General features: G+C 46.0%; 3 protein-coding genes across 15 annotated transcripts in view; 1 reads left to right on the forward strand and 2 right to left on the reverse strand.

The window, feature by feature from the left end:
- The window catches only part of FRYL (FRY like transcription coactivator), a 180,279-nt gene extending 168,233 nt beyond the window's left edge, over nt 1-12,046 (forward strand). For 10 of the 13 annotated variants that reach the window (XM_037383559.1, XM_037383467.1, XM_037383473.1 and 7 more), the window contains 5 exons: nt 3,562-3,630; nt 6,941-6,958; nt 7,908-8,018; nt 9,406-9,602; nt 9,969-12,046. In XM_037383559.1, coding sequence (XP_037239456.1) covers nt 3,562-3,630; nt 6,941-6,958; nt 7,908-8,018; nt 9,406-9,602; nt 9,969-10,227 — 654 coding nt within the window. In that variant the 3' untranslated portion in view covers nt 10,228-12,046. The remainder of the gene's footprint in view (nt 1-3,561; nt 3,631-6,940; nt 6,959-7,907; nt 8,019-9,405; nt 9,603-9,968) is intronic. The other 3 variants (XM_037383502.1, XM_037383511.1, XM_037383549.1) reach the window with 1 other exon arrangement.
- A 3,172-nt stretch (nt 12,047-15,218) lies between these two features.
- On the reverse strand, nt 15,219-16,640 carry ZAR1 (zygote arrest 1). The gene is made up of 4 exons (XM_037393778.1): nt 15,840-16,640; nt 15,664-15,756; nt 15,494-15,568; nt 15,219-15,414 (listed from the first exon to the last, which is right to left on the reverse strand). Exons 1-4 carry the CDS (start codon nt 16,638-16,640, stop codon nt 15,271-15,273), a joined length of 1,113 nt encoding a protein of 370 aa, XP_037249675.1. The 3' UTR covers nt 15,219-15,270.
- Nucleotides 16,641-16,905: 265 nt separating this feature from the next.
- On the reverse strand, nt 16,906-19,773 carry SLC10A4 (solute carrier family 10 member 4). Its single transcript, XM_037400853.1, has 3 exons — nt 19,043-19,773; nt 18,518-18,728; nt 16,906-17,880 (listed from the first exon to the last, which is right to left on the reverse strand). Exons 1-3 carry the CDS (start codon nt 19,426-19,428, stop codon nt 17,365-17,367), a joined length of 1,113 nt encoding a protein of 370 aa, XP_037256750.1. The 5' UTR covers nt 19,429-19,773; the 3' UTR covers nt 16,906-17,364.
- Between the last annotated feature and the right edge of the window lie 6,923 nt (nt 19,774-26,696).

The raw sequence follows: 26,696 nt of genomic DNA on the forward strand, positions 1-26,696 counted from the left end.
AATAATTAGGGGTTTTGCTGTAGAGAGAAAATAATTCCTCGGAAAATTAAGCATGCATTTGAAGGAACTTTTTACTGATAGCAGCCTGTGAGGCCATGACAATGGCTGTATAGGCAAGTTTCAGTGATGCGTAACAGAACCAGAATACAAGCTATGACTTCTTGGCAGAGCTGTATTTTGCTCTAGTGGCTCTGTGTTTCTTGATCGTACTAAGTTTATTAGAAAATTGTGGCCTCTGCCTTGCAAAGATCGCTGACAGCTCATCTGTTGACTAGAACAGACATCTACTTTTTTTGTGGAAAGGACCTCAAAAGAAACAGTTTCCAAAAACCAATGCTAAAGTATGCCACACAGCACTATTAATGCAGATAAGCTGTTTCTAAGATCCGAGCCAGTGTTTCTGTTAAAGAGATGCTACATTTTTTGCTCTGCTCTGTGGTAATAACAATTTATTTGATGTAATATGATGAGCTACAATTTGCCATATTGGCTTAGTTAGAAAAAAAGTGCTGATCTCATGACCAAGATTACCTTACTCAATGTAATACTTAATGGCCGACACTCACTAGTGTGTAATGTTGTCATCACTCCTATGAGAAAATAACGTGTATTATTCCTTGTTTTAGACAGCAACACTGAGGCACAGAGAGGCTAACTGATCTGCCCAGGATCAGACAGGAGGATTTTGAGGCACGGTAGAGAGCAACTTGTGTGTGTGGCTGTGTATTTTTAGCTAATTTTGCACTGCCATCTATCATACAAACATAAATCCGTGCTGGATATTGAGTGTTTGTTTGCTTCTATTTTATTTTACTTGATAAACAAATATGAGTATCGGTGTGATGGCCTCTGTCATTATATCAGAGTGAAAAAGAGTTGTTTTTCTGTAGTGCTGCTGTCAAAAGTGTGTCCAGTAACATGTTTCTGTAGTCAGCCTGTCTTCTGCCACATGATGTGTGAGTGACTGGAGCAGGAAGAGGGTTCACTGAGAGCATTTTGCCAGGGTTTCATTTTTATTTAATCATTTATAACTAGAAAGAAGCAGTGCTGAGGAGGAAGAAATTTAGCCACATAGCTTTGACCAATAATTTCTGATTCTTGATAGCATGTCATTTAGCTAATTCAGTGCATTATATAGGTATTTATTTAGCATGTTCATTTAGAAGAAGTCATTAATTATCATAGAAAATTTTATTTTTTTAGAACTTTTTTAAAAGCATTTCTTCAGCTTTTGGTCCTCAATTTATTTTGTGCTGTGTGTTATATAGTATATGTAGACTAAGACTCTTCCGAAGCTCCTTCTCAGATATGTTTGATTGGTTATCTAACTCTGTCCTATTAAGCAGAGTATAGGGAATAACTGAAAGAGACTTCCTCAAGTCAAATCTAAATTTCTGTTACTGCAGGCAGTTGTGCCATGAATCCTATTGAATGTGAAAGTATTAAGGCAAAACATATAGTGATCTTATTCCAGATCCTTGCTTTTTTCATAGAAGCATGCAGAAAAATGATCAAACTAAGCTGGTTGGGCTATTGTACAATAAAGCAAATAAAAATCAACAGATATTTAAATAAATAAAATTTGCATATTAATCTGGCATCCTCTAGAAGCAACCCGCTGGAAAATTCTGTACATTAACTTCTTTAATGAAAAAATTGTTGCTTATGGTTTACCCTAATAGATGATGTTCATCGCTGTCAGTGCTGTGTGGTATACTGGCACTCACGTGAATCAAAGTAAGAGGCTCGGGCTGCAGTTGCTTGAAACTCCTGCCTGTACACTGAGATAAAAGGGTGGTTTGGGATGGCTGTTTTGGTGTGTTAATCTGGCAAACCAGCCTGTGCTGTGGCCAAGACCAACCACAGACTTCCCTGGATCACGCTTTCAGTGATGCTCTTCACCCTGTATCTTTGTAGGAGATACGTGGGGAAAGCGTGCAAAGCAAACACGTAGGGATCATCGTTTTGTCACACAATCTACTGCTGTCGCAATTTACGTCTTTCTACCATGCTGAACATATATTCTGTAAAAATTCTTAACAAGTTAATTTTGTCACCTTTTTGGTGCTACTGTTCTATTTCCTTGCAAGGAAACTGCAAGGAGCACTGAGTTCATGTGTGTATTAGTGACAAAGGTACGGAATCAGATAAATGTAACAGAAAAGATAAGGTTATATGTGTATCACAACATTCTAGACACACCCTTTATTCAGACTGGCTTTGAGATTTAAAAAAGGTCTTAAAAGGGCAGTGTGTGAAAATGAATACTAGCTGCCCAGTTGCTGATGCTGTTTGTTCCAGTGCAGCCATATTCCATTGTTGCCGATGGATGCTGTCAGATAAAAAGAAAAATGAGATTTGCTGTGTATGTTGGTATCCATGTCACTAATTGAAACTGACACTGCGGTGTTTAGAAAATTCCATTTCTCCTCTTGATAAGCACACAGGCCTAGTTAATTCACTAAGTAACCTTTATTAAATTGAGCAGATGGGAAATCACATTTTTCTTTTTCTTGCATCAGACAAAGGTTAGAAAAAGGTCACTAAGATTGCCTGTGAGAGTCAAGATATCAAGCACACAGTGTACTAAATTATTCTTCCTTGGATGTATAGAGCCTGTTCTTTATTTCAGAAGATAATCTGCACTTTATATCAACATGACACATTTCCCATTTCAGTAATATCCGAATTACCTCATGCTTGCAGCTGTTTGCACTGTACAGAAAAATACGCTGGGCACTGTCGATGAGATGATCAGGTCGTATTGTCCAATAAGAGCGTACTTGGTTCTGCAAGTGCTTTGTATTAACAGTTTTATATTTGCATGGTTGGTTAAAGCTAGACGAAGAGAATGCCCATGAAATTAATAAACTTGTCTGCTATATGAACTGGGGTTAAATACAGCCCTGTAGTCATGCAAGAGAAGAGAATCTGCATGTTTGCACTGTGTAATGTGAGAATACTTCAGCTCCCTGGCTTGTATAAACTCAGGTGATGGTAAAATCCCACTGAAGAATTTTTGGGTTTTCTTTCCATCCAGTAAACCTACACTTGCATCTAGTTACACAGGAGAGCTCTATTTCCTTCTGTTTCTAAAGTAGTCCCCAAAAATAAAACAAGCTTACTCTTACTCTCTAATTTGAATTAGTACTCTATTTTAAATGCTGAGAAATCATGTTGGTGTAAACCTTGTGCAGCAAGTAAGGAGAAAATATGATCTCATTTATTGAAAGGGATTTTTCTGCCTCCACCCTCCCACACATCTCACTAACAGTAACCAAATTAAATCACAGACTAGTATTTATGCTAAAGTGTACTATCGCCATCTGGGGTAATGAAGGCTACAGAAAATTTACAACAGAAAGGAAAAAATAAAAACTACAAAGTGAAATATCAGAGTGGCCAGCAGTAGTGGAAACAACACTGCTGAACAATTGATTTTGTATCACAAATTCTTACATAATCTGAGAACGTCCAAGAATTGAAGAAGTATCAGTTTTAGCAGTCTTCAGTTTGCTCTGTTTCAGAAGAGGTTTAATCTTGTTTATATTTATTTTGCAGTGGCTAGAAGACTGTAAAAGAACATTTGGTACTGATGATGGTATTCATGGCACTAACACAGATGCCCAGGTAGGTGTATGTCATTTGCGAGTCTCTGGGTAAGAGATTAAAAAACACCCTTATATCTATTGCACAAAAATTCCAATATTTACAGAGATTAAAAATGTAGAAAAAGCTTTTCATTTTGGTTATCATCCTATCTTTTGGAAACTCAGATTCTTATGAAGTAGTGGTCTAATAAAAAAGGCTCTTTTTAATAAAAGTTGGCAACCCATCTTGGGTTCTAGACTTAATAACACTGAGTAGATAAGCAGACTAGATACCATCTGTGTACCAGCAAGTCTGCTTTTCTGCAGCCGTTTCTAGAAGAAAAAAAATAGCATTCTGTGTATATGCTCAAATAAACTGGCCAGCCAACAACCTCTACTGAATTTAATATATTTATATTTAGTACTATATAAATACATATGACCTTTCTGGAGCCATTATTTGGGTGGGAAGGAACAGGGAGTAAAGTGGCAGTATGGCAAAAATCTCATGAAACACTTCTGTCAGAAAATCACCTAACAGAAACAGGTGAAGTAACCTATTAATATTAGTTCAATATTTTTTATGTATTTGCATGGCAGTCATCTATGTTTAATATTACTAATTGCTATACTAAGTGATAGCTTTTCCCCAAACAGACTAGGGGTTTTTTTTCTTTTTTTTTTTTAAAAAGAACAGTAGCTGCATAATGTTGACACTGTAGATAAAAAAGCAAATCCAAAAACTGTCATTAGTAGGTACAAGGAATCTGCCATCTAGAGTCCTGTAATAAGAGCAGTGAAAGATGTAAGAAAGTAAAATTGCAGGTAGCAGATGAACTTACCTTTTCACAATGACATTTTGACAAAAATCCTAAATTCAAGCTGAAAAAGGAGGAATTTTATTCCTTGTATTCAATGAAACTATTCATTGATGCACTTGGTCATGTTTCTGCTGCTGAAAATACTGTGTTCAGCAGCAGGAATGTCTACCATGTGATGGACTGTTTCTTCTTTTATACAGTTTTCATTTGCTTTCATATATATTTTTTAAATTCAAACACAAAATGCACCTGAATTTTTAGAGTAGTGAAACGTGTGATAAAATACTGTTGATTTTTGTATTGCATTGAAATTGCACATTTTAAAAAACAACTTCATGTGGAGAAATATAGTTAATACAGCCAAATAATCTACTACCATTTGCAAGGATTTTTGCTTTGCCAATGAACACAACATTTAGTGTATTTTACACTTGGTTTACATCTTCGTATACTGACTGGTATGTGTTTAGAAATATGTAACAACATTTACTATCACAATACAGTAAATGTTCTATATATTAATAAAAAAGCATGTATGCATTTCAGTCCATATTTAGAATGTTGCTTATATACACCAAGAAACTGTTCTGACATTTAACTGTTAGAACGTAACTGTTCTTACCATGAAGGTAAATGTTACTGTTCCCACTGCAGAGCTAGGGAAACCAAGAAATGGAGGAAAAGCCTCATGCAGGCTTTCACGTAGCCTGTACAGACAGAACCATGGTTTCTGAGCGAGGCAGTTTTATCTGTTCTTCCCCATTTCTGCAGGGTTTGAAGACAGCCTCTGAAAAGGAGTTATGTGACCATTCACATGGATTATTTGTGGGGGCCTGTTTTGATTTTGGTTTTCAATCCTAGCCTGTAAGGCATGCTGGCAGTTTTTTCTTTATGTGCTCCTTGCACTTACAGGTTCAGTTAGAATCATTTCAATATATCGTATCCATTGAGAAGGCAGAGTCCTGTTATCCTGCTTCATAGATATAAACAGTTTACAGAAGTTCTAGATTTATTCATAGAAGCTTATAGTGACTTGAAGGAGATTGAGAAGTAAGATCACTGTTTCGAAAGTCCTTGTAAATTGCATGTGGGGCTGGTAAGTCTATCCAGTCAATCAGTTAATGCTAAAAATACATAGGTGTCATCTTCCTCAGGAAAACAGAGCTGCTGCATTCAACAGGTATTTTTCATTCACTAACACAAATGAGATTTTTTTACTAACTTTTAGTACTGTGGTCAATACAGCTAAGGAATAGTAAGATGAATTCTGTTTTGGCTTGCGCATTGCCAGCAGACCTGCAAGTAAATCTAATTATTGGATTTTTGCTGTTAGTACTTAGACACAAGCCTGAAAGAATGCATCTGGACTCTGGCTAGACTATTTGTACGGGACTGGCAGGTAGAGAAATCAGATTATTCCTCAAGTGCGCAAGTATGTGAAAAAACACTGCAGCAGTACAAAGCCACTTTTGAAGGAAAACCTTTCTTGAATTTTTAGAATAGCTATCAAGGTGTGATTTTGGGGAGAGGGATTATTTATGGCTTACACTAATAATGAGGCTTAGCTTAAAGAACGCTGGAACTTAATGACTAAAAATATTAAATAATCGACCCTGCTATTCCTCGAAGTCTGAATTTCTGTGCTTCATTAAAGCAATTCACAGAATTCTCGTTGACTTTAGCGGTTCAAGATCTTATCTCTTTGCAGTGTTCTGTGCATCATGAGTCTTTGCTTATATAACGATTGTGCTATGTATATGGTAGCACAGGGTACAGAACAAAACCATGCTATGTTTATAGTCTGTTAAGCACACAGTGTATAACTTATTTTACACACTGTGTGTAACTGTGCTTAGTAAAGCTCAACTGCTTCTGCCTGTTGGAATCAGACGTCAGTTGCATCTTCATATGCTTACTATAACCATTGTACCTTCTTAAATACCATCAATACGCTTAGCGCTGTACAAAGCACAGAAGTGAAGTTTCTGTCCTTGGCCTGACAAATATATTTTCTGATCATTTCTCTCCCTGTCCCTCTTTCCCAAACTTTTTTTTCTGAAATAGCTTGTAAAAACCAAGTGCAATTAAATTACAGAAATCTCACAATGAGGTGTTGAGAATTGAGTTTAGCAAAACCAAGAATTTTCTGAACTGGTTTAGAATCCAAATTAACATTACATCTCAAACTTTAAAAAGTATCCTTTTTGCTTAAACTAGTGGTACAGAACAAGTAAGAAGCATTGTACAGATGTTCAAACCTAAGTGTCCTTGGTTTTGATTTCCTTAAGTGTACAGTGCAGATACTACAAAGTGAATGCTATCTATTGCTAGTTATAGCAGCAAGCAATTTCACTTCAAATTCAGTCTGTTAATTTTTTCCATTCAAGGAATATTTGGAGCTTATTACTTGTATTTCTTCTTCCATTTTGCCTGGGACATCTTTTACCCCAATTAAAATTATTTCCTACACTAATTCTTGATCTTTTTTCTTTCTTTGTGTTTTTGTGACCTGCTCATCTTCTTGCTTAGCAAATGGAAATTCTAGCAGTAAGTGATGGTTCTTGATTTATCAAATACTTAACCTTGCCAGTCACCAAACTGGTCTCCATCTGTCTCGTCCATTTGTGACATAGTGATGTCTTGTCATAGATGATTACAAAAATGCTGTGTGCTTCAATTTTGCATTATCTAACCCATTGAACTGTTGGTCCTTTGTAGATAATAGGATCCTGTAGTTAGTAGAATGTTATAGAAGATTATTGCATTAGCACTAGCTTTCATGTCAATATGTAAAGCAGTATTAACACTGTCTGCACTTTGACTACTGTTTTAGATGCATAAAAATGGAAGCAAGACAGTGCATAAGTTAATGCTGCTGTTATTTCCTTAAGAATGTTATCATGTGGTATTTGCTACAGTAAGAGTCAGAACTACCTTTTATAAAGGAAACGTTATTTTTGCCTCCAAGAATGGTATTATTCTCCTCTTAATCCATCAGGCAGTTGTAAACTGAGATTATATTCTGTGCTTACATATTTATGTTAATGGCTATGAAAGATTCCATACTTACAGACTACAACTGCTTCTTTTGGATATGAGATCTTGAATTTAAAACAGTAAAATATCAACAATAAAAGTTAAGTGATCTATGAAACTCTGTCTTGGAACATGACATTTCAAAATGCCTTTTTAATCACTTCACTTCCCCCACCCCACCACCCTTCTTGGAAATGGAACTTTTCATTAAAAAGTAAACTTAAAACCTATGTCAGAGAGGCTGCCTGTAAATTGAGAACTGAATGAAGCTTTCATCTGCTTTTCATTAGCTTCCCGCTATGTTAGCTTCTAAGTCTCTTTGACATTTTCTTCAGTAACCAAATAGCTACTTTTAATTCTGTACATTCTTATACTGAGGAAGCTGTCATTTATTGTCTCTTGTATTGGATAGTAGATGTTTTGCACCTCCTGAATATAATAATGTTCTTTGCATTTGTAGGAGCTGGAGTTGTGTCGGAGGCTATACAAGTTGCATTTCCAGTTGCTGCTTCTGTTCCAAGCCTATTGCAAACTCATCAGCCAAGTAAAAACAATCAAAAAAGAAGCAGAGGTAATGAAAACCATGCCATTTAGCTACTAATTGTTGACATTTTAAAGCCAAACAATTCAAAACACATTTTGATAACATTTTCATCAGTGGGACATCTTTTTAGAAACTGAAGGAGAGCACCAGCTGTTTCACAGTCAATTAATAAAAGATTTAAGCAGAGCTTGCAAGAATTTTCTGAAATGTTAAATTATCTATGTTGATTTTTGTACAGCTTGAAAGCTCTTAAGTAGACAGGAATGCAGGGAGTCCAGTGATGAGGTTTTAAAATATTTCAGTAGCACTCCTGCTCTATTCTAATCAAGCTACAATCAAGGCACATCAAGTCCAATCAACAGAGTTCTGATGAAGCCCCTTTCCATCACCCCAGTGTTTCCTGTTGCGAACACTGTCACTTGCTACCAGCCGATGAATGTAACTGTGATGCTTCAGCCACCATTCAATTACGCTACAACCTTAGTCTCCATCCTAAATGCAGTTAGTAACACATTCTGGACACCTTATACTCCATTTTTAATTGCACTAACTTTAGAAGTAAAATATGTTCTTCAGCTGTGCATGTGTGGTACATACGTGATGTTAACCGAGTTAATCTGAATACATTATGCTATTAATACCGTGTCTTCTGGAAGTTCTCCCCTGGGTCTGTAATGGAAGAATAGAGGTAGCCAGAAAAAACAGTAGACCTGGTCTTGCTTGATATAGTAGGGAGGAAAATGAAAAAGCTGGGTGAAAGTCTTTTGGGTTTTGAGTAACTTAGGAAAAAGTTATGCATGTTCCTCAATTAGATTTCTAGATTTTTGTAGAGGCTGTGAGCGAGCAAGTTCATTTCTGTCTGGACAACGTTATGGCAGGTCTGCATCACACCAGTCCCACTTCTTGCCTAAGTCAGTCAAATGTAGAATCATATTCTGAGCGATGGCCTTGCCTTTTATTCATACATTGAAGCTAAAGCTGAAGACAGTGTTACATACACGGGCTGCACTACAGTTACTCTGCTGGGTTACCAGTCTTCCAGATTTTTTTCCTTATATTTAAGTTGTCCTTGTAATAACACAGTTGCTGCTGTACTTTTCCAAAGTGTTGAATTCTTTCTGTCAGTTTAATCACTATTAAGTGATGTGGGGAGAAAGAAATGTATTTTTTGAAACAAATTTTAAAAGAACTAAGATGGCAACTTCATCAAGTGAAAGCCCAAATACCTGACGTGCACACTTGGGCCATTAAATTAATTGTATACTTAAGCAACTGCACCAAATATTTGGATATACTTTTTCTGCCTCTCATTTATGATTGCAAAGAGGAGGAAAAAATGTAAGTCTGATCTGCTGAAAGTTAATTTGGCTGAAAATACATTTAAACTAGAAAAGGTAACTCGTATTTATTTTAGGTCATAAACATGTCTGAAGAACTTGCTCTTTTGGAGAGCTGTCTGAAAGAGGCTGAGGCTGCATCTGACAGCGGTATTGAAGAAATTGAAATTGCAGAGGCTTCCCAAGCTAGCACAGAAACAGCTATTCACTCTCTCATTGAAACCCTGAGAAACAAGGAGTTTGTGTCAGCTGTAGCACAGGTCAAGGCTTTCAGGTAAGTGCTTACAGGACTGCTTTCAGACCTGGATTTGCTAATGGGCCTTTTTAATTTAAAGATAGGGATAGGTACTGTTCCAGGGCTTTTTTCAGCTCTTGCCATATGTCCTTATCGAAAAGGACAAGAACTGTTGCTTCATTACACCTTGTTCATACATACATTGCAATTTAAAGAAAAGCAATTCTAGTTGTACTACTTCTTTAGAATTTCTCTCTGAGTAAATGATACTGTTAACTATCAGGACTCTATGGAAGAAAACATTTCTCTGATGTTTTCCTATGTCTTCTGTTAACATTTGTTGAAAGAGCAAGAGTATGTAACTATTTTCTTTTTAATATTTATATACAAATTGTGTGTTTACAGATCCATTTGGCCCCACGACATCTTTGGCAGTTCTGAAGATGACCCAGTTCAAACCTTGCTGCACATATATTTCCGTCATCAGACACTTGGTCAGACTGGTAGTTTTGCAGTAGTAGGCTCCAACCAAGACATGTCTGAGGCCAGCTCAAAGCTGATGGAACTTAACCTAGAAATTCGCGAGTCTCTACGCATGGTGCAATCCTATCGGCTTCTAGGGAAAGTCAAACCAGGAATAAATCTTGTGAGCACTGGATTCTGAACAGCTGTCATTTCAAAAAGAAATTATGATGAAGATGCTTCAGACTATTATTGAGCACCTTTCATGGAAAAAACCCACCCTCCAGCAGCCCTGACAACCAACAGTTTCATTACAGCAAGAAATTGTTTCATCAAAAGTAAAAATCTGAAAACAGAAGAGAACATCTTACTTGACTGCTCTTTCTACACAGTAGCTGTGTGGCAGTAGTATTTTTTTATTAAATTTATGTATAAAAACTACATGAAAGGAAAAGGGCTTAAATTTAAATGTAATGCATTATATATGCATTATTTTCTGTTGCAACAGAACTATAAATGGTGTTTGCAGTAACAGCCTCTAAAGGTTGAATCAATATTGCAGGTGGGATGAGGCTAAAACCAAGGCTGGTTTCTTTTGGCTGAAGACCTGCAAGGCTTCCTGGCTTTCCAGCAGTAGTAGATATATAGTCAACTTAGTATCTACTGAGACACTTTGCAACATCATGAAGAATGTGTGGTCAAACACGAGTGGAATGACTTACAACTGCAAAAACCATTGACTTCTCAATGTTTTATTTGCTTTTGTTGTCTGTAACAAGATGATGTGTGTGAGTTAGAATGTATGGCTATGTGACAGGTGATTTTTTGAAGGTATGGATGATTGTTAAATAAGGTCTCAGAGCATGCTTAAAAGAGCTGCAAGATTATTTTTGAAGAAATTTTATTTTATTAGATCTAATCCTCATAGTGTGTAAATGTTAGGACATTTAATAATATTTTAAACTGGGATTTCCCAGTGTTTCTAAAAGAAATAATATATCTGTTAACTTTATTGGAATGCTGCTCAGTTCTCTGATCAGTGCTTATGTTACAAATATTGATAACAACTAACCAAAAAGTAGCTGCCTGCAGAGACTTTAAAATGTATATTAAAGATATATGCTGCCCATCAGCAATTCTCATTAGAAGTTAACTTATTTTATTCTGTATATATTCTAGAAACTGTATAGTGCAAAACCAGTATTTTTCTTGTAAATTTGTGCAATGCACTGTTAAGACAGTAGGTGTATAAAGCTATGAGGGGAAGGGGGGGGGTCTCCCTATCTGTAGTCACATACATTACTTGCAGTCTGAGTAGTCTGCAGGGTTCAAAGAGTTTGAATGCACATACATGCATCTTCATGACTCAAGCCTAAGGAATTGGGACTATATAGAAGGAAAAAAAAAAAAAGAAACCTGACTACCAAAACATGCAAACAGGCAATATACTCATAGTTCAGTGTCAAAGTCTGTAGCATAAAACAAACTGGATTCTGTTGAAACCAATAGCATTTTGTAAGAAAAAAAAAAAACACAAAAAAACCAAAAAAATCCAGAAAAGAATGTAGTCCCATGATTCCTGTGATTTGAAAGGAACACCTGGTATTTTTATATACATCTCTTACCCACTGTGATTTTTTTAATAGGTTCTAATTCCAGAGTTTAGAATGTAGAATTGAATTTCTTAGCTCTGCCTTTTGGGGGGAATTGGACCCCACTAGAAATGTAATTATGCTGAAATGCATTAATTGAAGGCACTGTGCACGCTGTTGGACTGCTGACAGTTATGTTATCCTAACAAGCTCTGTAACTGGTCAAGGCACATCCATAATAACTGTATTTTTTCCCCTGTTCCTGATAAAGTTGTATTATTTTGATGGTTTTGTGGTACTGTAGATGATGTTCTTAATTATTTAATAAGTATTTACTGGGGATAAGTAGTTTTATTTAGTGGTGCATTAGTTTTATTTACTTCATCTTTTACCAGCTTTTTTTGTAAAAATAAAAGACATTGTATCTGTCACTTTGTGTATTTTTACAAGCTAGAGTTTAAATACTTTAGCTAAACAGACTTGAATACTGACAAGAGAAGCCTAGGTGCCCTGAAATCATGTTTTTTCCTTTTATGTCCTGTCAATGGCACCAGCATTTTCCTACGTATCTCCTGAAGCTGTTAAAAGATTTCTCATAGCAACTCTGAGCTGAATTTATATACATAATTTGTTATGTTGCACATCTCAGTTTACAATGACTAGCGGAACCTGCCCTATGGAACAGAATCATGCTAGCTGATGGTCTTTGATATTGCTTCAACTTTGTGAAGCTTCCCCAAAATTACTCATTCTCAACTACCACATAAGCTGTCACACTACATTACCTGACCAGGTCTGTGCCAAATCTGAGAGTATGGTAAAGCCATCTACAAACAAGGCAAAGCATCAGACATCTTTTGTAAGATGCAGTGAATATAGCACTGACTAAAAGCATCTTTGTGAAAGAGCTGTACAGAGCAAGTGCAAGATATCTTTGATGAATTAGCAGCATGAGGCCGTTCCTTTCTGCTTTGCATAATCACAGGTCATGAGTAGCTTTCCTTCTTTCTGCTGAGTCTAGGAATCTGTGCCCATGATACAGTGGATGCTGTCAAGGACATAACGGAGCAGTAAAGTGGGAGAGGATACAGAACTGTACTTTGGCATCAAGCAGTAAAAGCATTTAATATATTTATCTAAGAGGAATGACACGTAGAGCTACAGGATGAAGAAAAGCTTGTTTAATACTGCTGCCCACTGCACTCGCTCCTCCCAGCCTCAAAACCTTGCAGTAGCTGATGAAGGCAGGGGTGGCTCTTTGCCACTACCTGCCGCTTGGAGCCTTCATCAGCTGCTTGCTTGGGCAGTTGCTGTTGAAGTACACCATACAGCTCGCCTGCGCCTGTTCTACACCTTACCCAACAGAAGCAACTGCTGCTTTGACTGTAGTTAGTGCAGACAACTCAAGTTGTACTGTATTTCTGGGCTATTACTGATGATCTTTGCCCCAAAGTCGCCATATTCACAGCAAGTAACCCTCAAAGCAGTGCTTGCAGGGACAGCTATATAAACAGGGAGCACGTGACAGCTCATACTGCTGTGAGTTGCTGTACAACTTCATGCTACCCATGGCACAGAGCTCAAGTTCTGAAACTCATTACAAGATACACAGGCTCACCACAATCTCCCCCCCCCCATCAGGGACAGGCTACAGCTGTTAAAAATGGGCAAGGCAAACAGGAAAATATATTGAAGAACATCCTTAGATGGAAATACAAAAAAAAAGGCATCCCAGTTGCAACTGCAAGCAGAGTCAGATAATGGGCACACAGCTGCAGAGGGGGCCCTCAACTGTGTTCCTCCTCAAGCTGCAGACTTGCCACTGCTCATTGGTGTAACTACAGGTTAAGTGCAAGGCACAGGCAGCTACAACAGAAAACTGCCCAGCTGCAGTTGTACTTTTAAGTTGAACAGAGACTGAAAGCCTTTCAGTGAGCTGTTAAAGGAAGGGATATTTCCTTCTACAGTGGCACATGGGAAAATGCTTCATTCAGGCAGAAGCATGGAATACCACAGTGTCACCCCATTCTGGAGGTGGTAGATCTACTTGATCCCAGAGCGCCTCGTGCTGCTATAATAACAAATGGAGCAAGAATAAAATTACCTGGCAATAAATTGGTGTTGAGGCATTAAGCCTTAGTTACTACAGCAAGTTCAAAGTGGCATGTTAAAATAAAGCAGGAATCTACAACAAGAAGAGTTAAGCTTACAGAATTAACACTGTCCCTCTAGCAGACATTTGTTGGTACAAAGGGCAGTGTTTGCCTACCCTGCCATACGCTAGCTTCCATTTAGGGATTCAAGACCACCTGGCACTAAAGTTGTTACGGAGCACTGGCTCAGACTGGTGCCCCCTTTAGTATTTAAAAGAGCCTTCTCAAGTACTCTGGGAACAGGGGTAGGTAGGTTTGTTACAACCAAGATAAATCAGTCTAAGTAGAAGCTACCTCAAGAGTTCTACGAAAAGGCTTCGTGCATCATTATGCTGTTTCAAGTTTTAACAGCTTTATTAACACTCCCAGAAAGGTAGTTCCCCCCCCCCCCCCCCCCCCCAGGTTTACAGAGCTCCTTGGCCACAGGGCAGACTGGGGGGTGGGGGCGTAGGTTTTACTAGCTTGTGAATCTGTCGAGATGGTGATGCTATAGTCCCAGAGTCAGCTTGTAACACTTTGCTGAAGCACAGAGTCCCTACAGAGGCCATTACCACTGACTGCACCGACAGGCTTCACAGAGCATCACCTGCCAGTACCCATGCTGGTTCTGCCGTTAGTACCAAACACCAGAAGTACAATCCCTAGCTGCAGCCCCAGCCTGGTGTGGGAGTTCGATCCTTCCCCAAGGCAGGCGCCTAAACCATAACTAAATGCACCTTGCTCTTGCACCTGCAGGCGAGGCACAGGAGGAAGCCAGGCAAATGCAGTATCATACTCTGAGCCTTTGAAGCATCGCTTCTCTTGATAACCTCGTGGAAGTAAAGATAGGCAACTTGTTTACCAAGAGACAGTAACATCAGTGACTCCCTCAACAGTTTGAGAGAACTGCCCCTGCGGATGCATTAACCACAAGCTTTCTTTGCCTTTAGTTTACAAGACAAGAACACCAGCTTAACTAAATTCAGACCACCTGTACCAGTAGAAGTGACGATTCCTTAACACAGCATTTCTCATTTTCTAGTGATTAAGAACAGGTGCAGGAGACTTTCTACATGGACTAGAAGCATGCACAGCACCTGAACGCTATTAGGTGTTCATGAATGGTGCTCTGCTACCTACTGAAAATTATCAATTTGATGTTAACTTCAAGTGTTTGATTAGTTCAAGGGTAGGAGCAGTTAAGAGAGATCCTTGCCCACTCAGGATTCTACAAGGTCCTGAGCCACCTGCTGCCCAGAAGATCACCGATTTACAAGACATTTGCAGGCTCTTCCCCTATGCAAGTTACGCAAATTGCAAGATGCACCCCCTGAGCTGGGCACAAACCCACCTGATCACTTGAGAGTGCTTTGCAGTACTTTTATTTGCTTGCTTTCCTAGCTACACCTCAGTAAGTACCTTCAACAATACCACCAACAACAAAAAACCCTGCTCTACCTGCAGTTTTCCAGAGAAGCTCTAGACAAAACCAAACCAAAAAAACCCAAACCCCAATCCCCCTCAGATGATGTATTTGAAACTGAACGTGCTATCGCAGGAGAGGCGCTTCCCTTTGCACCTCCCGCAGAGGTCCTGGCGGTGGGGCCGCTTGGGATCCACGTGGCGCATCTTCACGGGGCAGGTGCACCGCGTCTGCTTGCAGCTCTGGGGGGGAAAGGCGACGGTCGGCGGCGCGGCCCGGGGCAAGGCAGGGGACCCGGGGGGGGAGGGGGGGGCCCCTTACCTGGCAGGTGATGTCCTCCACGCGGTACGGGTTGTAGGACTTCTGGCAGGTCCGGCAGAACTGCCGGAAATACACCTGGGGGGGGACGGGGGGGGGACACACGAGGACACAGTGGGGTGAGCGGGGGCGGCGGCGGGGGGCCGCGCCGGGGGGACCCGAGCCTGCCCTACCTTGTTGGTGCCCTGCACGCACCAGACGTAGGCGCTCTCCCAGCGGATGTTGCAGTCCTTGCAGTGGTAGTAGCCGTACTTCTGCTCCAGGAACTGCCGGGGACAGCCGTTACTCGACGGGACGGGAGCCTGCCGGGCCAGCCCGGCCCCCTCCGCGGCCCCCCGCCGCCCCTCACCTGGAAGCGCAGGCGGGTCTTGCCCGGCGCCGGCTCCCGCTGCTGGGTGGCGGCCGGCGGCTCTGCCCGCGGGGCTGCTGCTGCCGCCGCCGGCTCCTCCTGGCTCCCCTCCGGCCCCGCCGGCGGCGGCTCCGGGGCCGCGGGCGGACACTGCTCCGGCGGCTCGGCCGAGCGCTGCTCCAGCGGCTCGGCACCGCCCTCGGGGGGCTTCTCCCAGCTGGCCCGCACGGCGGCCGCTTCGGCCTCCCGCTGCTCCCGCAGCGCGTCCGGTTCCTCCTCGACGGCCGCCGCCTTCTCCTGCTGCGGCCGCCGCTCCGGCTCCGGGCCCGGCTCCTCCAGGAAGGCGGTGAGCCTGCGGGACGCCATGGGCGAGTAGACGGCGATGGTGCGGGGAAAGCGGACGGCGCGGGTGCTGGTGGTGGCGGGGCTGCCCTGCTCCTGCTCGGCCTGGCGGGGCCGCGGCCCGGGGGCGCTGGCGGGGCCGGGGCGGCGGCGCAGCAGCGTGCGGGGCCCGAGCGAGCACTGCACCGAGGCGTCCTGCCGCGGGTTGACCTGGACGCCCACCTCCTTGGTGTTGGCCTTACGGAGCCGCGGCGTGAGGTTGGGGTTGACCTGGGAGAGGATGGCCTTCAGCTGCGCCCGCTGGTAGTTGTCGAAGTACTCGGCCGCCGCCGCCTCCCCGTAGCCCGTGAAGTAGCCGCTGCCCCGGGGCCGCCAGCCGCCCGCCGCCCCCCCCTTGCCCTTGGGCGGCGGGTAGCGGTAGGAGTAGGGGTGGTAGGTGGTGTACAGGTAGCTCTCCATCGCCTCGTCCACCATCGCGCCGGACCCGGGGTGACCGCCGGGGGGCGGCCTTAAATACCCCGGGCGGGGCGGGGCGGGGCGGGGGCCGGGGCCGCGCTTCCCCCGCCCCCGACGGCGCCGGCCCCGGCGGCCCCGGCGGCCCCGGCCCGTCCCCGCGCGGTGCGGGCCTGGGGCCGGGCACCCCCACCCCCAGCGCAGCGCCCCTGTGAGCCTGCCAGCGCCGCCCTTAGCCGCCCCCGCGCCATTAATCAGGGGGGCACACGGGTTTGGTTCAGCTTCGCCATGTATTTGTGGTGACAACAACGAGCACGACGCTGTTACAGCGGGTGGGAGGCACAGAGGTACACGCGCGCGGGGTGGTTTGCCCGTTCATCCGCAACCGGCACCGCACCGGCTTCACCCCTGCGAAACGCTCGTCACCTTCCTCCTGCCCATCCCGGCTGTGCTCAGGCGGGCAGGAGCCTTCTTGCGTGCAGACGAACGGTTACTGGTTTGCATTGCAGTCGTACTTTTCCCTGTGTTTTTAAATTTTCTTTCGTATTTATTTCTGAGGAAATACAACAGTCACGGTAATTAACGTTTACACATCACCTCGTACAATGGGAGCAGCTGAAGAAATGACGGAGGCCGGGCAGCTCCGCTCACACAGCAGTGAGCGCGGCCCCAGCCTGGTTGCAAGCACAACACACATCACACATCCCCCGGCATCCCCTCCTTATCTTGCCTAAAGCGCCGTCTGCACCGGCTCCATCTGAACAGAGCTGTGCTCCTCCGTGGTCACTGTGCCGTACGAAGTATCGGTCACCTCCTCTTCCTTCAGTTTCTTGTAGGAAATATCTGTGTCTTCCTCTTCGCCGAGTGTATCTTGTTTGTAGCTGTCTCTCCCATACATCTTGTATACCAGCACAAAGAGTCCCGCTTCTGCTGACTGAAAAAGCGCGTAAAGCAGGGGAAACATGTACATGCTCCCTATGAGCTCCGGGGGGAAGGTGAGTTTTAGGATGGCGGTGCAGAGCTGGACGTTTTGGCACCCTGTTTCCAAAGACACTGTTCTCCTGCAGTGTGGGGGCATTTTAAAGACCGTGGCTAAGCCGTATCCCAAGGCGTACCCAGCCAGAGGCATCAGCACTGCAATGGTGTAGACAGATGCGGGAATATGTGCCATCAGATCTGGGCCCAGCATGGTCCCAGTCAGGATGAACAGGATCACCAGAGTCACCAAGAGGGACCACAGGGAAATCTGGCAACAGACACAGATATTGATAAACAACAAGTGGGTTATTTAAAAGGATAAGCATAGCAGGCAGAGGCTAGATAGAGTCTGAACTGCAAAACATGGTTGCACTGCCCTTCCCGGGTTTGCTTCCGACTTGGGACTTCGCTGGTGTTTGATCATAACCCAGGAAAGAAAGGGGCTCAGATTGCCCTCCATCATTTTGCTTGGGGGTGACCTGCTGGGAAACAAGAGTGCCAGGGCTTGTGCTTCACTTTTCCTTCCGTAATAAACCTAACCCGTTTGCACGTTTTAAGGCAGTGCCGCTGTGACTGCAGGTTGGTTTTGCTTGTCCTGGGTGCAGCAGGAGCTGGGAGAGAGCCCGACCCCGGGGAATGCCTTTGCTCCAGGCCAGGGGTGCAGCGCCAGGCTGCCCTCCTCCCGGTGCACTGGGGGGGGGGTAACCTGCCATAGCCCTCGTTTTCCATCTCTGTCCCACCATTTGATTTCGAGACTAGAAGTCCTCATATTCCACCTAAGTAGTGGAATATGCCTGTGTGAAGCTGCCATTGGTTGGGAGGGACCAGAAAGGCTCCGCTGCCCGGCTCAGTCCTCGGTGCCGTGCCCGGGCATCCCCCACCCCCCACCCCGGGGCCATGCCTACCTTCACCAGGAGGTCGGCGGCGCGGGGGTGCCGGTACCTGATGAGCACCCCCAGGCCGATGGGCAGCAGGGTGCTGCCCAGCGTCAGGCTCACCGCCCCCAGGGGCAGCAGCTGCACCAGCGCCGTGTTGATCCAGTGGCGGCTGTAGACCCAGAGGCAGAGGGGCATCAGGAAGAGGGCCAGCAGCGTGGAGGAGGCCGTCATGATAATGCTGCGCCGGGGGAACCACAGAGATACCGGATCACCGCCCGGCCGGCCGGGGGGCAGCCCCGGGAAGCCGCAGCCCCCGCGGGCAGGGGGGCTCTGCAGGGAAGGGGGCGGCAGGCGCCTGTCGGGGGCCGTGTAAGGCCCGCCCGCCCCGGCAGAGGCAGGAGGGCAGCGCCGGGGGCTTCCAGCCGCGCCCGCCCGGCCGCCCCGGCCCCACCGCCGCAGGTGCCCAGCAGCCCCCCCCCCCCTCCTCCCCGCGTCCCGGGGCCGCCGCAGCCCCCCCGGGCGGCCGGGGGCGAGGGGGGGCAGGGCGCTTACCTGAGGTTCATGTCCCCGTCGACGAGCACCGACATGAGGTTGGAGAGGTTGCCCCCGGGGCAGCAGCCGCACAGCAGCACAGCCACGGCCGCTACTTCGTCCAGGGCGAAGATGAGGGCGAGGAGGAAGGCCAGCAGCGGCATGGCCACGAACTGCCCCAGTAGCGCCAGCAGCAGCCCCACGGGCCGCCGCAGCTGCTGTCCCAGCTGCCCCAGCTCCACGGCGCAGCCCAGCCCCAGCATGGTCACGCAGAGCGCCAGCCCCACCAGCACGCTCAAGCCCTGGCTGAGGGAGCGGTCCCCGAACGCCTCGCCGCCCCCCGCCAGCGACCCGCCGTCGGGGCCGCCGGCCCCCGCCGCCGTCGGGGGCTGCGCGGAGCCGTCCATGGGCTACGCGGCCCCCGGCAGCCGCCGGTTCTCCGCAGAGCCCCGGAGGAGGGAGCGGGGGGCGTCAGTGCGGGATGCGGCGGCGGCGGGCCCCGGCGGCCCCGGCAGCCCCGGCAGCCCCTGCAGCCCCTGCAGCCCGCATCCCGGCGGACGCGCCCCGCTCTCTGCCGCCCGGACCCGCGGTGGCCACCCCCGCCGTGGGCGGTGTCTCGCCGCCGCCTCGACGGCCGCCAGCGCCGCCCGGCCCCGGCCGAGGGAAGCGCAGGCGGCGGCGGGGACCCGCGCCCGGCCCCCCCCGTCCTCGGGGCGACCCCCGGCAGCCCACGTGGCGCCGGCGCCGCAGCCCGGGAGCCCGGCTGGGGGGGGGGCGGCGGATTTGCTGGGCATCGGCATCGGCAGGTCGGTCCGTGCCGCAGCGTCCCGCCGTGTGGGCGGGCAGCACCGGCCCCCTGCCGAGGGCCAGCCGGGCTCGCCCCCCCGGGCAAGCTGCCGGGTGCTGGTGAGGGCTGCGCAGCGGGCGCGGGGGGGTGGAAGCCGGCTGGGGAGGTCGGGGGGCACCGCGTGCTGCCGGTGGGGTCCCAGGAAGAAGCCGGCGAGGAGAGGTGACGCCTTTGCAGGGCAGTCAGTGCAGGCGGGGGAAGCAGGCGACACACGAATATTCAAACCAGGGTAAGAAATGTCATCCGTCACCCAAAAATCACACCCAAGGGCGATTATCGTGTTGTCGGTCATACAGCTGTGCTTACAGCATTTATGTTTCCCCTGTTTCAAACTTTTCATTTAATAATTGTGTGTCACCCTGTTCCATCAGAAGTGAAATGCTGACCCGAGCGCGGGGGGGGGGGGGGGGGGGGGGGCTTACAGGGGCAGGAGCTCCCGAGGGAGGAGGGCAGCCTCCAGGCGCTGGGTGCACGTCGGTGACTTACTCTGTGTGCTTGGCACCGCTGCTGGCTGTGTCTTGGGAGCATAACCATCTTTTCTTTTTTTCACCCAGAGGATTTAGAGGGGTCACAGCCACCGCTTCACGTCACTGCTCCTGGGTGGGAATAGCCGGCTCAGTGCGTAGTGTCCCCAAGGGCTGCCCTTTGGCTTCGACGCTGAGCGCGCTGCTCTGCTCCACATGGAGCATCTCAGGTCGCAGCTCAAGGGGGATGCATTGAATTGAAGGAGAGAGCCTACGGGAGCTGCCCTGACCGGCTGCTTGCCCTAAGCTCCATCAGACAGCAAGTTTCTCAAAAATGTAGTTGGGTAAAATTTTAGGCTCTCCCAGGATTCAAGTAGAAATTATTGGTGACTCAAGAGAAAAACAGACTGCTTGCTTATTAAATCCTTAATTCTTACTTGGGGCACAGGTGACACAAGAAGTGCAAGTAGTACCTGGTGACATAATCCTGGATACGGCGACTTTGCCAGAATGATGCCAAGTTCAATGTTGTTCTGCCTGTGTTTGTTTCCATGTCATTAGCCTAAGGAGAGCGCAGGGAAGATGAGTCATCAGAGCTGAACAACCAGATAGGATCCAGATTGCTTTAGTTCATTCATATTTTTGGGCTCTGTGTGCTGCTAGAGGAGGGGAGTGCAGGGTCTGCTTGGCTTTCTGAGCCAACAGCATCCTCTGGACTTAATTTTCAGGTCTGCATATGCAGAAAAGTGCTTGCAGTGTATTTATTGTGCTTCTTAAACTCTTACCACTGCTATATCTTACCCCAGCCTTCATGTAGCCAGTACCTGGCTTCACAACATGCAGATCATTTGCTTATACCCTCCCAGGTCTGTAAGTAATGCCTGTGAGGTTTCCCTGTGGCACAACCAGGATCACCATGGACAAGCCCAGGCTGGGTCAGCTGGGCAGAGCACAAGGCGGCTGGCTGCTTATGAAGGGCACAGGCCAGGCCTTCTGTTTTATCACCAAGTGTCGCTCCCCAAAATCCCCACTGGAGCAGGGCTGGTTGTGGGAAGGTATTTTTGTGTCATAACGTATGACATGTATCATATAGGCAGTTATAAGAGGAGTTCAGTAAACCTAGATGCAGTGAAACACACATCCTCTTTCAGGGGGCACCTGGTCATCATTGGAAGGGACACTGAACTATAGTGTTTCTAGTGGGAAAATGCCATGAACACATAGTAGCAAATCAAGACCTCTTGAGATTTTTCTTAAAATTTATCAGCTGAAATTCAAACTTAACTCTTGGTTTAAACAAGAGCGGTACTCCTGACTCCAGGGAAAGCTGTTTGAACCCAGCCAGCGTACTTCCAGTTGTCTATCCAGCAAGTACCATTGCCCTGGGCAGCACCTGGCATATTTTTACATCCAGCGTGCAGAGTGAAAAACCTGTATCTTCCACTGAGCATGGTGCTTGTCTTTAACTTGCTGCAGGCTTTCCCAATATGTCACTGTTAAAGTAGTCTGGAGTGATGCTAAGTAGTTTTGCAGCATCTGGCTGCAAGGCAGCTAGCTCACCCATAGTGCACACCACAATGTATCCACATCAGCGGATAATTCCTTCTCTGCTATCTTTTGTGGAGGGCAGGAGAAGGCATACTGCCTACCCAGCTATTACTGGAAGCAACAGATCGACTGTTCGAGTATAAAAAGACTCGGCAAATAAACCTGATCATATATAATTTTCAAATTATTCCTTGTTAGTCCTTCTGTTGAAAAATGGGTGAGAGGGTAAGAGAGAGCAAGAGCAAGAAGAGGGAGGGAAAGGACTCACTGAAACGTGAGCTTGTGGCAGTTTGTAACTTTTATAAATAATATTGCCCTATATTGTTCTTAGAAGGGGTTTGATTTCCATAGGAAAGCACCTATGCTATAAACTGGTCTGGAGTAGCAGAAGTCCTTCAAACACTAGGAATTTTGTTTACTCTTTTATAAGAGGATTTTTTGTGCCTTCTCTTTATTTATCTGGAATCAAAGGTGAAAAATAGAGGGTAGGCTTGTAAGGAATTTTGGCAGTGCTGTTAAGAAATGAGCAAAGTGATTGCAGTTCACTCAGCTAGCGACTGCCTCAGCGCATTGTGCGGAGGTATTGTTTGAATTACTCGCTCCTCCTGCAACACATTAAAAGCATCTGGCATAGCCCAGGATTATTACAAAATTGCAATCATCGCGTATATGCGGTGAGGTCCCCTTGGTGTCCCCCAAGGGAAGGCGCTGTGGGTGTTGTGTGCTGTGCTGAATTTGGGGCAGCGAGAGGAGACTGGGGCTGTGCAGCTCTTAAGCCCATCGCTCTGCGCTCTCAGGAGCCTCGGGCAAAAAGGGCTGGTTTGCAAATCCCAGACAAATTACAGCTAAATCACAGTCTTGGATATAGAAGCCTAAATCCTAGCCGTGTTGCACTTCAGGTGCATGCTAGGGTTATGAGCACTACCTAAAAGCAGAATGGTGGGGTGGGGTGAGAAAACAAAGGGTGGCCCCCCCCTCTTTCCTCACTCTTCCCATTTCAGCTCGTTATCTGCTTCAGCTGCCCGTTCCTCCCACCCTGGTTTCTTGGGAGTTGTGCCCTGGTCTGTGGGAGGTGGTGGAGCCCAGCTGCTGTGGGATGGCATCACCTGCCCATAAGTCACGCTCTGCCTTTCTGCCACCCTGGGCCGGCTGGTTTGTGGGGCTGTGCTGGGTGTTTGCAGCGGAGGAGAGGCTCCGGAGGGCAGTCCTGCAGGATGGACAGCTTTTGGTTAGCACCTTTAAGCAGTGGTGATACTAAAGAGGCTGGGACAACACACTGCTGTGGAAGTGATGGTCAGGTGAGACCTAGAAGTAATTTCTGATTGCCAGGGGATGTAGAATCCCTTTACTTCTGCTGTACTTGCTACACACCTGGGTTATAGATAGAAATAAAAAGGAAACTTAAGACTTAATAGAACAGTAATAATTTTCTATGGGGGAAAAAAAAAAAAAAGGTCTTTGCTGTCATTTGTTTGGGTTAAAATATTCCTTAAAGGTATATTGTGTGATCCCCTACACACAGTTTGTGGTAAACTTGTGGTAAACTCTATGAAATGCATATACTTATTCTTATAACTTAGATTCAGAGTGGTTATTTTTATGCAGAGCTACTGGTGACTTTGCTTGTTCTTCCATGGTTATCTTTGTGCTAGGAAGGTCGTGTTAGCTGGTCCTTTGCTGGAGCGAGTCCCTCTCCAATACCTGGCTCCTGCTCCCTCTGTTAAGAGCAGTAGCACAGAGGGGACTTTGCACCTTTTGCAACTCACACCTGTAGCCCACCTTCACTTGAGCCAGAAACTGTAAGATCCTACAGACTCGCGGCTTTGGTTTTTTGTGGCTTTTTTTTTTTTAATGTTGTTTGGGAGCTGGCTTACTAAACAGGCAAGCAAATACTTTTTCAAAATAAGGTGAAGCACTGAGATTTGTGCCATTATGTTGTTCCCAAGAAATCTTCCCAGCCAGCCACAGACAGAAACTGCTTTGGTGAGGATGCACTGCCCCACTGATGTTGCTCCTGCCCCAAACCGCTTGTTTCAAACAAAGGCAGAGTGCAGTTGGACCATTCAGGTGGAGAACACACAAGAGCCACTGGTTTCCCGTTAGTTCATTGCTCCTGCAGCTGTATGTAGTACAGAAGGGCTAGGACAGACCTGTCTTCCCTGCCTCCCAGCCTTCTCTGCTACCCTTCAACATGAAAGCTGCCCCCACCGCAGCCCTGTCATACCTCATCTCAAGCTTGCTTTTCTTAAATTCCCCTCTGCCTTGTCCTTAGTATGGCAGCATAGCTCAATCCCACTCGGTAAGTCTCCACAATAATCAGCATCTTTTATCCCATGCCCAGCATCCTCAGCCAGACCCAGTGTCTGAATTTCAGGATGGGGAAAAAGGGGTATGTGTCCCTTCATCCCCACCTTGGCAGGAGGCATTGCTACATCCCTATTATCTCCTCTACAGGCAGGATCCCACCTGATGATTTCATCCTTCTCTTCCCCTTGGCTCAGTTGGCAAAACCGTCCAGGGACCCTCCTCCTTCTCCCCTCTCCGATGCACTGTGTCTGCCTCTCCTCTTTCCTGCTGCCTTTATGATTTCTCCGTTCATAGGAGTCCTGTCCCCTTCTCCCTCCAGTTCCTCTTCGAAATGATGCCTCTTTCAGTCCAGCTCTACTCCGTGTTTATGCTTCCCTTGGGAGTAGTGCTCTGCAACCCGTAGCCTCTGAGATTTCATTACACTGAAGTGGTGTGGAAGGAAAAGAGCACAGGGCTCGTCACTTGGCTGCGCCGACTCCTTTGTGTCCCTGCTATCTGTTCAGTCTCGCTGAGTGGCTGGCGATGGATCCTTTCACTGAAGCTCTGGGTTAGCAGTCAAGGGCAGGAATTATTATAATAAAACCCTCCTGTTATACTTGGTGTCCCCTCCATGTTTATTTTTAAGATGTCTGAAGACCATTAATCAACAAGTAAGTGCATGAGAACTCGGGTCACAGTGTTCCAATAATTCATAATTAGAACTAAGTGTTTAAGGCTGCGTGATCTGCCTTTTAAAAATGAGATGAAAAGATCTTTTGCCAACCATGCCATTAGAAAAAGGCTTCTGGTCCATGAAAAGAGGCGGAATCAGGAGATCTCTGAAGCATAATTTTGTAAATTGACTGCTGACGGTCATTTGTTGAGGCGGTTGTACCCCTACAACTGTAAAACAATTACTAGGAGAATTTTTTTCTTTAAGTAATTAAATACCTTTTTGCGAGATACCTTTACCCCCATTCCAATAAGAAATACTTCTGCTTCAGACACTGTTGCCTTTTGTTGCCATTTGATCTTCTTCTGGAGTTGAAGTATTATCGGGATTAAGATGAAAAGTCATAATAAAATAAATGACCTGATGACTAATGCATGCCTTGGTCCAGAAGAGCCAAAATTAGCATCCTGCCCAGCCAGGCAGGGATGGGAGGTGAGGTGAGGCTGCATCTGAAAGCACTGGATTCAGTTTTAAAAGTCAAAGGGTGTTCTGCGGCACAGGCACAGGTCTCGCCTCGTACAGGCTCCTGCAGGCAGGCAGGCTTAGTCATGCTGTAGACACAGGCATGTCTTGGATGCTGTAGTCCTGACTTATCTCCTCGTGAGCGCTGCCAACAGCCCGGTCGGCATCTGTGGGAGCAGGGGGAAGGTGTGGGGGGACCCTGGTGGCTGTGAGGAGACAGCGGTGTCGTCGAGGCCGGAGAGCGTGCTGGAAGTGGGGTGTGCGCAGCCTGGGAGACGGTGGGAGATGGTGGGGTTTAGGGGGCATGTGCAGTTGCAGGCCCAGGTCCAGCTGGGTTGATTGGCGTCCATTGCCCATTGAGGTTCCCATCCCCCCCAGCCCCAGTTTCCTATGCAGGAACCTGCTCAGGGTTAGGGACAGAAATCAAGCGAGGTAATACGGAGGTAGTCACACAAATGTGGTTTTGTGCCTATAAAATCTGCATGTTGGTGTTTGTAAAAAAATGGCAGATCAGAGTCAATGTGCATTGTCCCACAGAACAGTTTAAATGTCAAAAAATGCAGAAGTAAATTTAATAATACTTACAGCAGCAGTTGCTTCGCAGACTATTCATTTAATTGAAGAAAGACCCTCCAAAGACAAATTACGTCCCTCTTCTGCCAAAGCTTTCTCCATATTAAAAGGGATGTTAATGGTGAACCCCATGGGAAAGAGAAGAGTTAATAGCATCGGTGTTCTGTCTCAGGTTAGCAAAGAAAAAAATTCTTTGCACTCAGTTGCCATTTGTGTCCCTGCATCAAAGGTGCCTGGATGTGGACTAAGGATGTTTCGTGTTAGAAACATAGAATAAAAATGCTTCTTGTCCTGCTGCCAAACTTTTACTAAGTAATAAAAGTGAGTATCAGTAATGCTGATCAGCAAATAACCCAGCCCTTCCAAGCAGGTGCACTATTACCTAAGTTAAATCTCAAGCTGTCTAGGAGAAATCTCGGGTAAATGGGAAGAAATAAATCTCAAACATAATAGGAATTTCTTAATACTTGTCCGTCTTGGATAACGTTGTTATTAAACCCATGAAAATAGCCTTGACAGACAGTGTTATGTGCACTTTTAAAACCGTGGTAAAGTAGGACGTTTTTTAATAACTGCGTGTCGCTGCAGCTGAGGAAGGTGTGTCCTGGGTTTTGTCTACCTGTTGACTTGCCAGGAAGATGGAAGTGTGAACGTCTTCATCAGCAAGATTTGTCATTTCCTTTCTGTGGTGCTTAAGCAGAAACGTCACAAATGAAGCCAGGGGGATGTTTCTTCCTGCCTGAGGTGTCCACTAGTTCAGAG

Source organism: Falco rusticolus, chromosome 1, assembly GCF_015220075.1.
Source record: "Falco rusticolus isolate bFalRus1 chromosome 1, bFalRus1.pri, whole genome shotgun sequence".
Lineage (NCBI taxonomy): Eukaryota > Metazoa > Chordata > Aves > Falconiformes > Falconidae > Falco > Falco rusticolus.

Coding starts and splice junctions, on each gene's coding strand:
- ZAR1 (XM_037393778.1), bottom strand. CDS start 16,640: ATGGAGAGCTACCTGTACACCACCTACCACCCCTACTCCTACCGCTAC. Junction 15,569..15,663: donor GCGTGCAGGGCACCAACAAG/GTAGGGCAGGCT, acceptor GTCCCCCCCCAG/GTGTATTTCCGGCAGTTCTG. Junction 15,415..15,493: donor TGGAGGACATCACCTGCCAG/GTAAGGGGCCCC, acceptor TTTCCCCCCCAG/AGCTGCAAGCAGACGCGGTG.
- SLC10A4 (XM_037400853.1), bottom strand. CDS start 19,428: ATGGACGGCTCCGCGCAGCCCCCGACGGCGGCGGGGGCCGGCGGCCCC. Junction 18,729..19,042: donor GACGGGGACATGAACCTCAG/GTAAGCGCCCTG, acceptor CCCCCGGCGCAG/CATTATCATGACGGCCTCCT. Junction 17,881..18,517: donor CCGCCGACCTCCTGGTGAAG/GTAGGCATGGCC, acceptor GTCTGTTGCCAG/ATTTCCCTGTGGTCCCTCTT.